This window comes from Epinephelus lanceolatus, chromosome 8, assembly GCF_041903045.1.
Source record: "Epinephelus lanceolatus isolate andai-2023 chromosome 8, ASM4190304v1, whole genome shotgun sequence".
In the NCBI taxonomy this organism is placed as follows: Eukaryota; Metazoa; Chordata; class Actinopteri; order Perciformes; family Serranidae; genus Epinephelus; species Epinephelus lanceolatus.
In genome coordinates, this window is record NC_135741.1 from 9519174 (window position 1) to 9535285 (window position 16112).

Sequence of the window (16112 nt, forward strand, 5' to 3'; positions counted from 1 at the left end):
ATCCTTCTTGAAATTTGTTGTCTGAAGTTAGTTAATTATATATATATATATATATATATATATATATATATATATATATATATATATATATATATATATATATATATTTTTTTTTTTTTTTTTTTGGATTTCCTAACTAGTTTCAGATTGGTTGGAAAAAACACACGTCTCTGTGGAGCTCAAGGGTGGATGGGCAGGATGCCAGAGTGTGAAGGTCGGTAATCTCTCTGTGTTAATACAAGCAACATGACAAAATAAAAGCTCATTGTCTGTCTCTGTTCTAAAAGATGTCACTTGTATTTTGCAGTGGTGACTTGTAATCCCCCACCTCCAGTACAGAACGGCACTTTCAGGCCAGATAAAGAAGTCTATCAATATGGAGAAGTTGTGGAGTACAGTTGTCAACAAGATTACACACTCTCTGGATCAAGAACAATATCATGTTCAGCTGATGGAGGGTTTGAGCCTTCTCCTCCCACATGTATCAGTAAGTGTCTTTCATTTTTTTATCCAATCTTTTAACATTTTCCCTGTGTAAACTCAACAGTGACTGATACTCTCATATACTCTGGAAAAAGTTATTTTGAACAGTTGTAATAATTTCCATTTAAATTTTTTTTTGTCTGCAGAGGTTCACTGTGAAGAGCCTGTTATTGCAAATGCTGATTGGATCGGGGGTTCTCGACCCCCTCATAGATACCAGTCTACGGTGACGTACCAGTGCAGATCTGGGTATATTATGATAGGAGAGTCCACCCTGATATGTGGAATAGACAGCCAATGGTCACCTGGACTTCCAACATGTCATAGTAAGTTATAAATGACAATTTGTATTTTGTTTAGTTTTGTGAAGAAAAGTTAGCCTGTTATGTTTGAACATGATTTTATAATCATCCAGATGCTATCGCATTCTTACATGTGATTAGGTTAATCAGATAATGTTGCCCATGGTTTCCGTTTAGATTAAAATAGCATAGGTTTGTTTTCTCCCTTTTGCTCAGTGGTTAAGTTTTAAAAATCAGGAAGTTGCTATGGCAACAGTTTCTTTTTCTTGCTCTCCCTCATATGCCCGTTAGATATGCCATGAAATAACTACATTTTAAAAATGCAAAAATTAAAATTTTAAGATGAATCTATGAAATTAGTTCATGGTTACCACAGTCATGAAATTCCTTGAAAAGTTTTGAAATCAGAAATACTGTAAATTGACCCTTCACTAAGTCCCGCCCCTCGAGACTGGCCAATCATAGCATAGCATCAGCCAGCTCTGGCAAGGGTCCGATAACTGTACAGCTGACTGTCATGCAATCCTTTTAGACTTCCTTCATTTTCAGGCTGGTTCTGTAGATTTGGAGCTAAATGTTGTGCCTGGGGCACGTCATGTATCAATAATAACCGTTTTCCTTTTGTGAAAAGTCAATAAAAGATGTACGTTTCTTTCCTGTTCCAAAACCAAAATCAAACCCTGAAAAGTGCATGGTTAGCTAGCTAGTCACTAAAGTTATAGCATACTTGTGCTGCTTTTGCTTCTTTACTGATTATGACATAGTATGAAGACCACCCCCCCTTTACAGGAACCAAACACTGTTAATCTGCGCACACTGCGGTGACACACAGCTGGTTGAAAATTGGGCTTTAATGTACAGGATAGAGTGAAATGGGGGAGAGAGAACGGGGGGTGACATGCAGCAAATGGTTGCAAGCTGGAGTCGAACCTGCGACCACTGCAGCGAGGCATCGCCATTGTACATGGGGCGCCGGCTCTATCCACTGCGCTACCAACGCCCCAGTTTCCCTTTCACTCTTGCACTGTGATCTGCACACTGGGCTCACACTGCTAACTGTTTTTGTCTTTTTAACATGTTTTTGCTGCGGAGTCTGTTTGACATCCTGGATATATCCTTCAAACACATACTTAGACTCTTCTGTCTGCCTATCTCTGAAATCGCCTTTTCAGTGTTCCCAAAATCTAATATTATTTCCTCAGGGACTGCAGTCAGTGACAGTGTGGGCTCAGTGCTAGCTCCAAGTCACAAAACAATTATCTGACATGTCTACAAACACAAATGTTCAATAAGAAATAAATGCATACAGACTTGTCAAAATTATAATCCAATCACGTCAAATTGCACCGACATCTGTATGATCTTTGGTTTTCTTTTCCCCAAAGAGGGGTGCAGCCATGACATTTTGCAGAGTATTCGTATGTGCTTACCTGTGAGTTCCGTTAGCAAGTGCTCGAAATGTACTTATCTGCAAATGCCTGGAAAGTGGGCATATAACAGTGTATGGCTATATTGCTATACAGGCCCACCTATTTTAAAGTACTTAAATGGAGTCATGGAAATATTTCAGATGGGGCAATGCAATTGGATTATCAAACAGCCAGGATTACAGATGTTTGTTTCAATCAGCCATAGCTAATGTAGCTAGCATGGTAACGTAGCTAGTGCTGGACTGTTGGGGGTTCAATTATATGGGGTAACAGCGAGGTAATAATTTCTGTGTCAAATAAAGTGTGTGTGCAATGTATTTTAATTAGTTCCTACAGCCAACAACAACATATTCAAAGTGAATAAATATATCTATGTGTTGGTAACACTGTCCTGATTAGCCCTTTGTTTTTGTAGGACCAACCACACCTAAAACCACCACCACCACCACCACACCATCAGGTAAAGTCTATGTTAATGTTCAAAACCATCTGAAGCGCCATAGTGTTTGTCACATGATAAAATGGTGCAACTTCTTTGTTTCCCCTACCACTGGCATAGGATGTGATGAAACTTGTGGTTTACACCCATAGTTATTAATTGGTTAACATACCCGTCTGCCACCCCAAATAAGCCAACCTTTGTTTGGGCCAAAAAAGGACTTTTTGAGGTGAACGACACCAAAAGTCTGAGGTGTTTTACAGTATTAAAGCCATGTGATTATATCTTGGATCAACCTATAATCATATTTTTGGGGTAAAGGAAATGCTGTTAAATGGTCCTGGTGAAGCATACAAAAGAATTTAGAGTTTATTTTCTTGCAACAAGGTAAATAGGGTTGTGATATTTATAGAATTTTTTTTATAGCATTTTGACGATTTACTGCAAGAATGTGAATCCAAAAACAATTTCCCCCTGGGGATTAATAAAGTATTCTGAATCTGAATCTGAAAGATACTGAATTCACTCAAATTCATTCAAAAATCAAACATTCCCAAGTATAAATTATGATTCTTATAAATCAAGGTACAGTATTTGATCACATTCTTGCAGTAAATCGTCAAAATGCTATAAAATGCTTTGTTCCAAAAACAATTTCCCCCCGGGGATTAATAAAGTATTCTGAATATGAATCTGAATCTGAAAGATACTGAATTCACTCAAATTCATTCAAAAAACAAACATTCCCAAGTGTTAATTTTACCCATAAACAGTTAGCCAATCCATTTTTCCAAAACAAATTATGCTATACCAGTGTTTCCCCTACCATTATATTTGAGGGGTGCCCCGACCCCCCTTGAAGGTCAAGTTAATTTTATTTCATTTTATTTTCTGTATAGTGCCAGATCACAACAGAAGTCATGTAAGGTTACCTTCCCTATAGAACAGTTCCATACCTTGTCCTTTTGTTAAACAAACTAAATAGCCTCATGTTATTTATCCTATAAACTCAGCAGTGACTGATACTCTCATATACTCTGGAAAAAGTTGTTTTGAACAGTTGTATTAATTTCCATTTGATTTTTTTTTTGCCTACAGTGCGTGGATGTGAAGAACCTCATATTACAAATGCGGAGAGGATTGGAGGTACTCGACCCCCATATGGATACCAGTCTTTGGTGACGTACCAGTGCAAACCTGGGTATAAAATGATAGGAGAGCCCACCCTGAGATGTGGGAGAGATGGTCAGTGGTCACCTGAACTTCCAAAATGTCAAGGTAAGTCATAAATGACAATTAGCACTTGGTTTAGGTCTGTACAGAAAAGACAGCGTGTTATGTATGAACATATTTATAGTAATGCAGATGCTATCATATTCTTACAGGTTTTATCACGTAACATTCTATATACTTCTCTCCATGGTTTCCCTTTTAGATCCAATTTGCATAGGTTTTTTTCTCCTTTTGCTCAGTGGTTACATTTTAAAAGTCAGGAAATTGCTATGGCAACACTTCCTTTGTCTTTGTCTCACTCAAATGCCCCTTCTTTATGCCATGAAATTAAGGATGGATCTATGAAATAAATTTAGGGTCGTCCTTAGGGATGTTCCTTGCGACTAATTTCCCCGTTTACTAAATGAAAATTCTAATTAAGACTAGTCGACTAGTCTAAAAAAAGGAAAAAACACTCAGAAAACAGTCAAAATTTAGCACAATTTATTGTTAAGTACTTGAAACATTGTCCCAAAAAATATTGTGTGCATTAAGAGTCCTTTGAAGCCTTTAATCACAATCTTCAACAACCATGTCAGATTTTAATGCCACTGTGCGAGACACTTTGTGCTGTGCGGTATGAATGTGAACATGATGGCAACTCAGTCAAAAGTTAACCACTAAAGTAACATCTAATATAAATAAATGGCCTCTGAAATGTGGGGCACATTGAGCCTTGTAGATTATCTGACAGAAATTCTAGCAATTCACTTTAAAGTTAATAAAACAACATCTAAATTATAGTTAAATTTCAGCTGAAATGAGAAGTATTTTGCTCCATACATGAATAAAACACTAATTGGTTTAGTCGACTAATGTTTCTGGTTCCGACTAGCGAGGGGGCGGACGTTTAAATCATTTAGACATCTAATCACGAGCATCCCTACACAGTATTCCAGCCTGCTTCTCCAAACTGGGGGCATGCTGACTGACATCTACTGTATACAATAAACTCAGTATGGACAAGTAGCTCAAACAACACCAATTTACATTGCATGTATTTGACAAATCAATGGATTTATTTGGCAAATTAATGAACTATTCATGATATGGTAAAAGATTAGTTTCTATTTACAAATGACACGGTAAATACAACTGAGCAAATAACCCCAATGTTTCAATTTTATTCCCATTAATTCCCATGGAAACTTTCCACCTTGAATATTTCCATAATTTTGCACACACTCCAATTTGCGAAAACAATATGTCAACTGATGTAAATAAATAAATACATACATACATATAACAATTACATTCATCATAGGTATATAATTGATTTCAAGACCAAAACATGAGGAGAGCTGAGAGCAGTCGTGCAGTTATACTGTGTTTAAGTCAAAGCAGTCACACTAGCTGTCGCCAAACATGTTATCTCATCATAATGTCCTTCACATTAATGTTTCCTCAAAACACTGCTGAGTCCAGTTGATAATGCCTGTGTGGATATGTAGATGGACTTGATGTTCAATGTTTTAACTTTTATCTCTGTTTCAGCTGATTCTGACACAACTGGTAAGTCATCAAAGAAATCTCATATTTACTTAAAAGTAGCAGAGAAGCATTGCAGTATAACCAAAACCACTATTTTTTTCTTTCATCTTTTTTCTTTACAGGCAATAATGGAAATAGCCTGGCTCTGGGGTTGGGTATTGGTTTGACACGTAAGTTTCAACTTCATCCTTTAACAGTAGATCAAGAATGTAAAGAGATAATGTTGACCCAAATAAGATCATTCTGTCCACAGAATAAAAATATGGGTAATTAAAGTAGACCGTAAAGTTCTGGAGAGGGCACCATGTTCTTATTTGGGTCAACTAATAACAAAGAATATACTCATGTAGTAAGGGCTGTGTTTCATTTTGTCATTTGACTGTGGTTTGTGTTTTGTACATGATATCCATTTTGCCATGGAATGTGCATGTAAGGCTAAATAATATCAAATTTATATTCTCACAAACAAAGAGCAGAGGTAATTTAAGAAGCACTTTCATAAAAAAAGTTTTTGGGATTACCAGTCTAACACTTCTAATGGCATTTAAATGACACTACATTTGTTGGCCTCATGGCCTGTCATTTTTACGTCATCGTCTTCAAACATCAATTTTGTTTTTCTTATCAAAATAGTTGTCATTGTTGCCCTCGTTTTCTGTGGATGGTATTTCTGTGGAATCCCGTGCATCAAGACAAAGCGAGGGTAACACATTTTATTCATTTATGCCAACTAACCCTTACAATGGCTTTGTCACTGTCGTGGCTTCCTCATCTTTTGTTCACATCTCAGTGCCATTAAGTGTTGCATGTTGAAGTTGTGTGCACTGTTGACTAAGGGTTTTCTCTACCACACAGTGTCAACGTTGTCATTGAGGGGCGCTGTAGTAAGCCCTCAAAGCACTTAGTAGAAAGCCACAAGTAAGGTCATCGTAAAGTCATTGTCTAGTATGCCATTTAAATTTTATATAAAATGTGATGATATAGTATCCCATAAAAGGTCATAATACAGCATGTCATAGTATGCCATAAAAATGTGATAGTATAACATGTAATTAAAAAGAGTGATATAGTATGCCAGCAAAATGTCATAAAAAGTTACAGTATAGTATAGTATATCATAAAAAGTTCTTAAAAAAATATAGTATAGTTTGCCATTAAAATTTCATAAAAATGTTATTGTATTGCATAAAAAAGTCATAGTTTAGTTTGCCATTAAAAATGCCATAGTATAGTAATCCATAAAGAAAAAAAATCCATAAAGTATGTAATAAAAAAATATGTAATATGTCACAAAAATGTCATAGCATAGTTTGCCAAAAAAAAATATAACAATGCCATAGTAAAGCATGTCATAAAAATGTCCATGTGCAGTATGCCATTAAAAGGGTTGTAGTATAGATTGTCATAAAAATGTCATAGTATGTCTTTAAAAAAACATTAAAATTCCATTGTATAGTAGGTCAATCATAAAAAATGTATAGTATGGTATGTCATAAAAATGGCTTAGTAAAGTATGTCAAAAAATATATTTAAGCCATAGTATGCCAGTAAAATGTAAAAAAAAAAACAAAAACATGAAAATGTCATAGTATAGTGTGCCATAAAGAAAATCAGAAATGTCAAAATACCATAGTATAGTATGCCATAAAAACTCATTTTAAAAAATGTATCACATAACATGTCATAAAAATTGTCATAGTATGCCAAAAAAAACAGAAAAAAATGTCATAGTATAGTATGCAAAAAAAAGGATAGCATGTCATTAAAAAGGTCATAGTCATTAAAATGTAATAAAAATGATATATTATTGCATAAAATTGTCATAGTTTGCCATTAAAATTATTATAGAATGCAAAAAAAATCTGAAAAAATGTCATAGTACGATTAAAAAAATATATGTTATGGCATAAATTAAGTCATAGTTTGCCATTACAATGTCATAAAATGTCATATTAAAGTATGTCAAAAATGTCATAGTATAATATGCTGAAGAAATTACAAAAATGCCATATTATAGTGTGCCATTAAATGTAATTTTAAAAAAGGCATGGTATAGCATGTCACAAGAATTGCCATAGTACAGTATGCCATAAAAAAATCATAAAAATTTCATAATGTAGTTTGTCATTAAAAAAAGTAAAGAAAAAAGAAAGCAAAAAAAAAAGTTTAGTATGCAAAAAAAGTCATAGTATGGCATAAAAAAATGTCACAGTACAGCATGTCATTAAAAAAAGTCATAGTATACTATGCCATTAAATTTTCAATAAAAATGTCATCTCACAGTACGCCATAAAATGTAAGAAAGAAGTCTGTAGTTCTTGTTTGAAATTGACTTTCCGGTTTATTCGGTTTGTACATTGGCTATTTTTATCTGCAAAACAGGAAGTAGTGGTTTATTGTATGTCTTGGTTCTGGAAACGTTTCTGAGCAAACACATTTCATTTCCTGTTGGGGTAGAATTGTTTGTGTGAAAAGCCTAACTCTTCAAACGTCTTCAAAATTGAAGATTTGAATAAATCCTGCCACACTGCTTCTTATAAAGTTTTGAAACTTAAGTATGCGTGAAGGTTTCACAGCTTGGGCCATGAGTCAATGAAATATGATGACAACGTGACAAGAGTGTTTGGTGCTATTACTGTCCTGTATTTCTTTCTGCAGAAGAGGTGCGTGCTCTTCACATTTGTATTCTATGTAAACAATGTGAAGAGCCCATACACTGCGTGAACATTATGGGGTTTATTTTATTTTTATTTTTTTACAGTGATCTTGTTTTAAATTTTGGAACACCAGGAATATGAAACTGCAATTTGAACTTTAGTGCTCTCTATGATGCTGTGGTGACCTGTTGATTTCTGCTGTTAGAAATGAACAGGTAGCATTTTGCATCCCAAAGTAACACCCACACAAATTAGGACATTTGGGCTGTGGTGTGTGTGTGTGTTTGCGAGGTCTCCTTCAATGGGCAGTGTGTGGTGTTGTGGGTGAAGAGGCTGCTTCTCTGATCTTCCTTAAACTTGCTTCGCTTCCTATCTACCTCGTCGTGCCTAAGCTGTAACGTTGACCAGTCATTATTGGATTACAGCTCTCGGAGCGGCATTCCTGACAATGTGGTTCCAAAAGATGGAGAGGATGTAGCACTCTAGGTAAGAGGATGGACTGCCGAGGGCGCTTGAACTCGTTTATGCCAAATGAACAGATAATGATGTGATGACCAGGAATCGTGATAATGTAGGCAGATGCTTGAATGAATGAATTTCATACTGTCTGTCTGTGATGTTTCACTAATGTTTTCCTCCCTTTCTTTATAATTTTATAGCTGCTAACTAACCTGTCGGACCACTTCCTGTGCTACTTCTCCTAAAACTCATCACTGTCATACACTTTGCCTAAACATGTCTAATTTAGATTACTTTTCTTTGCTTCTTTTTTTCTCTGTAGTAAGCATCGCGGTCCTGCTGGTCCAATGTTGCTGGGGTTGAAAAATGTCGGTTGAGAAGAGGAACGTCACAGGACTTGTCCTGGAATGTACTTGTGCTGTCCACGTGCACGTGGATGCCACAGACTGAAGAAACTCCATGGCCATTAGTATCAAAAGCCGACGTGATATTCAGAAACCTCAACAAATTGAGCTCAATCCTATGTTTATGCTTTAAGCGGATTCTGTAGTTAGTCCACAATAATCTTAATCTTTGACAGGTCACTCATAACTAGGTTTTTTTTCTCTATTTTGCATAACTCAAATCAGTAATGTCTGGGATGCCTTCCCTTTCCTTGACAGCATCACAGCAGCATGTTTCAGTGCTGTTATAATGAAGGAATGTGATTTCATGTTTATCAGAAGCCTGAACGCTCTGTATGAATATAAATGTTTGCACTGTAGCTCAGAGCACAGCTCAGCCTGACCAGTATAGCTCAGCTATACCAGTGGCTTAAAACAAGCAAAATCAGTTAGGAATATATGCATGCTCGACCTTAAACACAGCTGGTAGGGTTAAATTATTTTTGTTTAGACTAGAAACATTCAAAAATCAAAAGGCCTTGTTTACACCTGGTATTAACATGCGTTACAATTGGATCACAGGTGGGGAGCTCCAAGTACAGGTATAGTGCGTTGTCAATGCGTCCTGAGATTTAATCAAATGGCTGCATATGGCTACATTTTTTCAGCAGTGTGTATAGTATTTTGTCGCATTGAAGGACCTTCTGCTAAGACGACATCCTTGATTATCCGACTCTCCCTACCAGATAAGTAAACTTTCTGTTGCTGCCATTACACAAGTTAGATGCAGTGCTGAAGGACCGTCTCTGGAGCAGCTTTCTTCCCAGCAGTCAGTTCAACATGTGCCCAGGTAGCAAAAGCTAACACAGCAACAACTATCAAACAAACTGACACCAACACCAAAACAGCTCGACTCTCTCTGAAACTGGTTGGGTAACGTTAGCATGTGATGCAGACAGATAGCCCCGTCACTGAGTGTGTGTGTGTGCGTGTGTGTATGTGTGTGTGTGTAAGCAGACTCTTAGCAGCTATCCCCAGTGTGGAGCTTGTGATCTTGCAGCATGACAAACCTCAGTCCGGTTAAAAACACATTTGATATTTGCAAAACAGAAGTGATGTTCGTGTTTATTTGATGTTAAGAGTGTGGAAGTAAGAGCCGATCACAAGTGGTCACTTGAGAAGTATGCTGAGAAGCGTTGTAATGCCAAGTGTGAACAGACAGACATAGCTGTCCTCTTAGGATCGGATCACCCAAGACGCACATAATACCAGGTGTAAGGACGGCCATAGTTCAACAGTTTTAGTTTATGCTTTAGAACACAGTGGATTTGCCTGTAACTATTTCGTATATCAGAAATGACAACATTTGTGTAGCTGAAATAGTTAATCCACCAGCAAAATCACTCACTCATATAGCCGATAAACCCGTCCTCCCATCATGTAGATTCAACTTCCACCTTTCCAGAGATAACAAAGGGATCTATAAAACTGTCCCAAACATGTAGTGCCTGAGCAGAAGGCATGCTCTTTATGCCTTAATGCAAATTATCAAGTGTTTGTTAGCTTGTTGTGTGTCAATTGTTGTGCGTTTGTTAATGGAGGCCTAATTATAGGCCTGCCTTAGCTTAATGCTAATGCTAAATAATTAGCCATGTGTGATGTCATGTTGGGCACATTGGTTTTCATGTCCTGTAGCTTCACCAGCTTTCAAAAAAAGTTTCCCATGACATAAAAATAGAAAAATTAAGTTCTAAATGAGTACATTATTTATTTTCCTCGTAAAGAATTGGTTTTGCAGACGTCTCTTTGCCACTGTCAGTTTGGTATTTGTTCACCCCCACACCACCCAAAAGAAGAGGCAGACTTTAAGTATTGAAATACGGGCTTTGTGTCTGTGTCTTATAAAGATGTATAGACTGTGATCTTTGAAAAAAATTGCACTTGCCTGGCTTTTTATCTTTATTTATTAAAATAAATTTGTGTCAGAACATTTCCAGAGTTTTGTATGATTTTGAGGCAGTCAGAAAAGTGCTATTTTGGCACTATCTTTTGTATTAATTAATGAAATAAACATAATCATGGACTGTGCTTTGAATTTTCTTCTGTAATTCAACCATTCTCTTACACACCGGAGGCTAGGTTTGACCAATCATGAGGAGCACTGGGAGATATGGACAGCGGGGATTGGACTACAAACCCTGTGATTAGCAGATAACCTGCCCTGCCTCCTGAGTCACAACTGACCAGACAATAGTGTGTTCACAGTGTTTTCTTAATGTGCATACGTATGAAATAGAGAAGTTTGAAAGACTCACTTTAGGGCCTTTATTGAAAGTTGTAAAGGCAGCAGCATGGTGCAGTGGTGAGCACTGTTACCTCACAGCCACAGGATTGTAGGTTCAAGCTGACCAATGGGAAGGGATGCCCTCATGTTTGTTTCTGATGGCCGATGGGACAATTCTTATACTTCCCAGCTGAAATATGAGAGATCCCAAATTTTTTAGCCTAATCATGAGAAATAATTAAAGTGGAAACTATCTACAGCATAATTTATCAGACTGCAGACCAAAGGTGGACCATGGAAACATCTTGTATAGCTCTTGAACGTTGATTACTATTGCATAAAAAGGTCATAATTTTGTATGCCAAAGTGTAATCATAAAATTGTCCTTGAAAATTATGTCAGAAAAATCATACAAAACTGCCATAATATGTTGTGAAAACATCATAAAAAGTTTCTAGTATGTAACCAAAAATCATAAAAAAAAGGTTATAGTTTAGTATGTTGTCAAAATAAAGAATTAAAAAAGTTATGGTATAGTGCCACAGAAATGTCATATCATAGTATGTAACAACAACTTTTAAAAAATGAAATAGTATGCTATGTCATTAGAAAAAAACATTTACAAATGTCATGGTAAAGTGTGTCATAAAAACATCTTAAAAATTGTTACAGTATGTCATCCAAGATCATAAGAAAAACCTCTTTTTCATAGTTTTGGACATCATACTATACTATGACCTTTTTTTCATAGTTTTGGATGACATACTATACTATGACCTTTTTTTCATAATTTTGGACGACATACTATACTATGACTTTTTATCATCATTTTGGACGACATGCTATACTATTAAGATTTTTCATGATTTTGGACGACATGCTATACTCTGACCTGTTACGCCCCACCCTTGGGCGGCCCTGTGGGGCTAACAAAACTCATCACTGACCCAATAATATCCACATAAACACCTTTAAAACAGTCAAATCCATGGGATTTATTAGAATGAAAACAAGTAGACAAGACGACAAAAACTCCCACGGTGAAAGGCAGCAGGACCAGCAGTCCCCACACCAGAGCCTCTCTCGTCTGCTGCTGGCACAGGAGCCCTTAAGCACCTTCCCCATGCCAGGTGTGCTGCACCTCGTTAGGTAATGCAGCACACCTGGGCAGATCTGCAAAGGAGGGGAAAAAGGGACAGCAGCATAGAACACACACACAGCTGTAAAAGACATTTTTTTTGGACGACATACTATACTGTGACTTTTTTTCATCATTTTGGACGAAGGACTATATACTATGACTTTTTTTCATCATTTTGGACGACATACTATACTATGACGTTTTTTCATAATTCTTGAAGACATACTACACCATGACGTTTTTTCATGATTCTGGACGACATACTATCATTCAATCAATTTTGTTTCTAAAGCCCAATATCACAAATCAGAATTTGCCTCAGAGGGCTTTACAGCATACGACATCCCTTTGTCCTTTGGACCCTCGGACGAAAAAAGTCATAGTATAGTATGTCGTCCAAAATGATGAAAAAAAAGTCATCGCATAGCATGTCATCCAAAATCATGAAAAAAAGTCATAGTATAGTATGTCGTCCAAACTCATGAAAAAAAGTCATAGTATAGTATGTCGTCCAAAATCACGAAAAAAATCATAGTATAGCATGTCGTCCAAAATGATGAAAAAAAGTCATAGAAAAGTATGTCATCCAAAATCATGAAAAAACGTCATAGTATAGTATGTCGTCCAAAATCATGTAAAAAAGTCATAGTATAGTATGTCATCCAAAATTATGTAAAAAAAAGTCATAGAAAAGTATGTCGTCCAAAATCATGAAAAAACGTCATAGTATAGTATGTCGTCCAAACTCATGAAAAAAAGTAATAGTATGTCGTCCAAAATCATGTAAAAAAAAAAGTCATAGTATAGTATGTCGTCCACAATCATGTAAAAAAGTCATAGTATAATATGTCATCCAAAATCATGTAAAAAAGTCATAGTATAGTATGTCATCCAAAATTATGTAAAAAAAAGTCATAGTATAGTATGTCGTCCACAATCATGTAAAAAAGTCATAGTATAATATGTCATCCAAAATCATGTAAAAAAGTCATAGTATAGTATGTCATCCAAAATTATGTAAAAAAAAGTCATAGTATAGTATGTCATCCAAAATCATGTAAAAGAAGTCATAGTATAGTATGTCATCCAAAATGATGTAAAAAAGTCATAGAAAAGTATGTCGTCCAAAATCATGAAAAAATGTCATAGTATAGTATGTCGTCCAAACTCATGAAAAAAAGTAATAATGTCGTCCAAAATCATGTAAAAAAAAAAAAAAAGTCATAGTATAGTATGTCGTCCAAAATTATGTAAAAAAAAGTCATAGTATAGTATGTCGTCCACAATCATGTAAAAAAGTCATAGTATAGTATGTCGTCCAAAATTATGTAAAAAAAAGTCATAGTATAGTATGTCATCCAAAATTATGTTAAAAAAAGTCATAGTATAGTATGTCGTCCAAAATTATGTAAAAAAAAAAAAAAAAAAGTCATAGTATAGTATGTCGTCCAAAATTATGTCCAAAAAAAAAAGTCATAGTATAGTATGTCGTCCAAAATTATGTAAAAAAAAGTCATAGTATGTCGTCCAAAATCATGTAAAAGAAGTCATAGTATAGTATGTCATCCAAAATTATGTAAAAAAGTCATAGTATAGCATGTCGTCCAAAATCATGTGAAAAAGTCATAGTATAGTATGTCGTCCACAATCATGTAAAAAAGTCATAGTATAGTATGTCATCCAAAATGATGTAAAAAAGTCATAGTATAGCATGTCGTCCAAAATCATGTGAAAAAGTCATAGTATAGTATGTCGTCCAAAATCATGTAAAAAAGTCATAGTATAGTATGTCATCCAAAATTATGTAAAAAAAAGTCATAGTATAGTATGTCGTCCACAATCATGTAAAAGAAGTCATAGTATAGTATGTCGTCCAAAATGATGTAAAAAAGTCATAGTATAGCATGTCGTCCAAAATCATGTGAAAAAGTCATAGTATAGTATGTCGTCCAAAATCATGTAAAAAAGTCATAGTATAGTATGTCATCCAAAATTATGTAAAAAAAAGTCATAGTATAGTATGTCGTCCACAATCATGTAAAAGAAGTCATAGTATAGTATGTCGTCCAAAATGATGAAAAAACGTCATGGTATAGCATGTCGTCAAAAATCATGTAAAAAAGTCATAGTATAGTGTATCATCCAAAATCATGTAAAAAAAGTCATAGTATAGCATGTCATCAAAAATCATGTAAAAAAAATCACAGTATAGTGTATAATCCAAAATCATGTAAAAAAAAAAAGTCATAGTATGTCGTCCAAAATCATGTAAAAAAGTCATAGTCGTCCAAAATCATGTAAAAAAAGTCATAGTATAGTATGTCGTCAAAAATCATGTAAAAAAGTCATAGTCGTCCAAAATCATGTAAAAAAGTCATAGTATAGTATGTCGTCAAAAATCATGTAAAAAAGTCATAGTATAGCATGTCGTCCAAAATCATGTAAAAAAGTCATAGTCGTCCAAAATCATGTAAAAAAAGTCATAGTATAGTATGTCGTCAAAAATCATGTAAAAAAGTCATAGTATAACATGTCGTCCAAAATCATGTAAAAAAAAAAGCATGTTCCTAAAACTTAGTATAGTGTGTCAAATAAAATTATAAAAAACATAGTCATAGTAAAGTATGTTGTAAAAAAAAAAAAATTCAACAATGCCCTGGTATATTATGTCGTAAGAACACTATAAAAAAAAGAAAAAAAAAAGTATAGTATGTCATCCAGAATCATAAAAAAACCCGACAGTATGGTAGGATAGTATGTAATGAAAAATTAAAATAAAAGTTATAGTTTAGTATGTCAGGAAAATAATCATGTATTATTTCAAATGTTTTAAAATACAGACATAGTACAGTGTGTCATAAACAAATGTCAAAGTATAGTATGTCATACTCGCTTTTCTTGTTAGGGGTCACGGGTGTGCTGAAGCCTATCCCCACTGACATTGGGTGAGAGGCGGGGTACACCCTGGACAGGTCACCAGACTATCACAGGGCTGACACATAGAGACAGACAACCATTCACACTCACATTCACACCTACGGACAATTTAGAGTCACCAATTAACCTGCATGTCTTTGGACTGTGGGAGGAAGCTGGAGCACCTGGAGGAAACCCACGCTGACACGGAGAGAACATGCCAACTCCACACAGAAGGGCTCCCCCACCCCTGGTTCGAACCAAGAACCCTCTTACTGTGAGGCAACAGTGCACAGTGCAGTGTGTCATATCAAAGTCATAGTATGATGTGCCATAAAAAATCCTAAGAATGTAATAGTATAGATCAGAGTCTCTAAAAGTGCTGCATGTGGGCACCTGGTCTCTTGTCTATAGCTAATATCAGCTGTAGGTGCAGAGACTAATAAAAAAAAGGACTCCTCCAATATTTAATATCACAGCGCCACCTTGTGGATTTGACTCGAAATTGTTCAAATACACCTTTGATCAATATGGCAGACAAACATCCAGTGGTGAAATGTCACAAGTACATCTACTCTAGTACTGTACCTACGAACAGTTTTAAGCTACCTGTACTCGCCTATTTCCATGCATTGCTTCATACTTTCATCACATGTTAAAGGGAAATATTGTACTTTTTACATGACTACATTTATAGTATATGACTGTTTAGTTACATTGCAGATTATAGTTTTAAATAGAACATACATAAATATTTTAGTAACAGTAACACTAAAGCAAAATGCAGAAATTTTACTTACAACGTATAGAGTATTTTTACAGGGTGGTATTGTGACTTTTAGAATCTGAATGGTT

The 16112-nt window shown here is 35.4% G+C and overlaps 1 protein-coding gene across 9 annotated transcripts in view; it reads left to right on the forward strand.

Moving 5' to 3' along the window:
- Window positions 1-11004, forward strand: part of LOC117257970 (sushi, von Willebrand factor type A, EGF and pentraxin domain-containing protein 1-like) — a 34786-nt gene extending 23782 nt beyond the window's left edge. For 6 of the 9 annotated variants that reach the window (XM_033628398.2, XM_033628402.2, XM_033628399.2 and 3 more), the window contains 10 exons: window positions 141-214; window positions 308-487; window positions 630-809; window positions 2631-2675; window positions 3753-3932; window positions 5421-5438; window positions 5540-5587; window positions 6051-6120; window positions 8500-8560; window positions 8856-11004. In XM_033628398.2, coding sequence (XP_033484289.2) covers window positions 141-214; window positions 308-487; window positions 630-809; window positions 2631-2675; window positions 3753-3932; window positions 5421-5438; window positions 5540-5587; window positions 6051-6120; window positions 8500-8560 — 856 coding nt within the window. In that variant the 3' untranslated portion in view covers window positions 8856-11004. The remainder of the gene's footprint in view (window positions 1-140; window positions 215-307; window positions 488-629; window positions 810-2630; window positions 2676-3752; window positions 3933-5420; window positions 5439-5539; window positions 5588-6050; window positions 6121-8499; window positions 8561-8855) is intronic. The other 3 variants (XM_033628400.2, XM_033628401.2, XM_078169818.1) reach the window with 3 other exon arrangements.
- Window positions 11005-16112: the final 5108 nt, after the last annotated feature.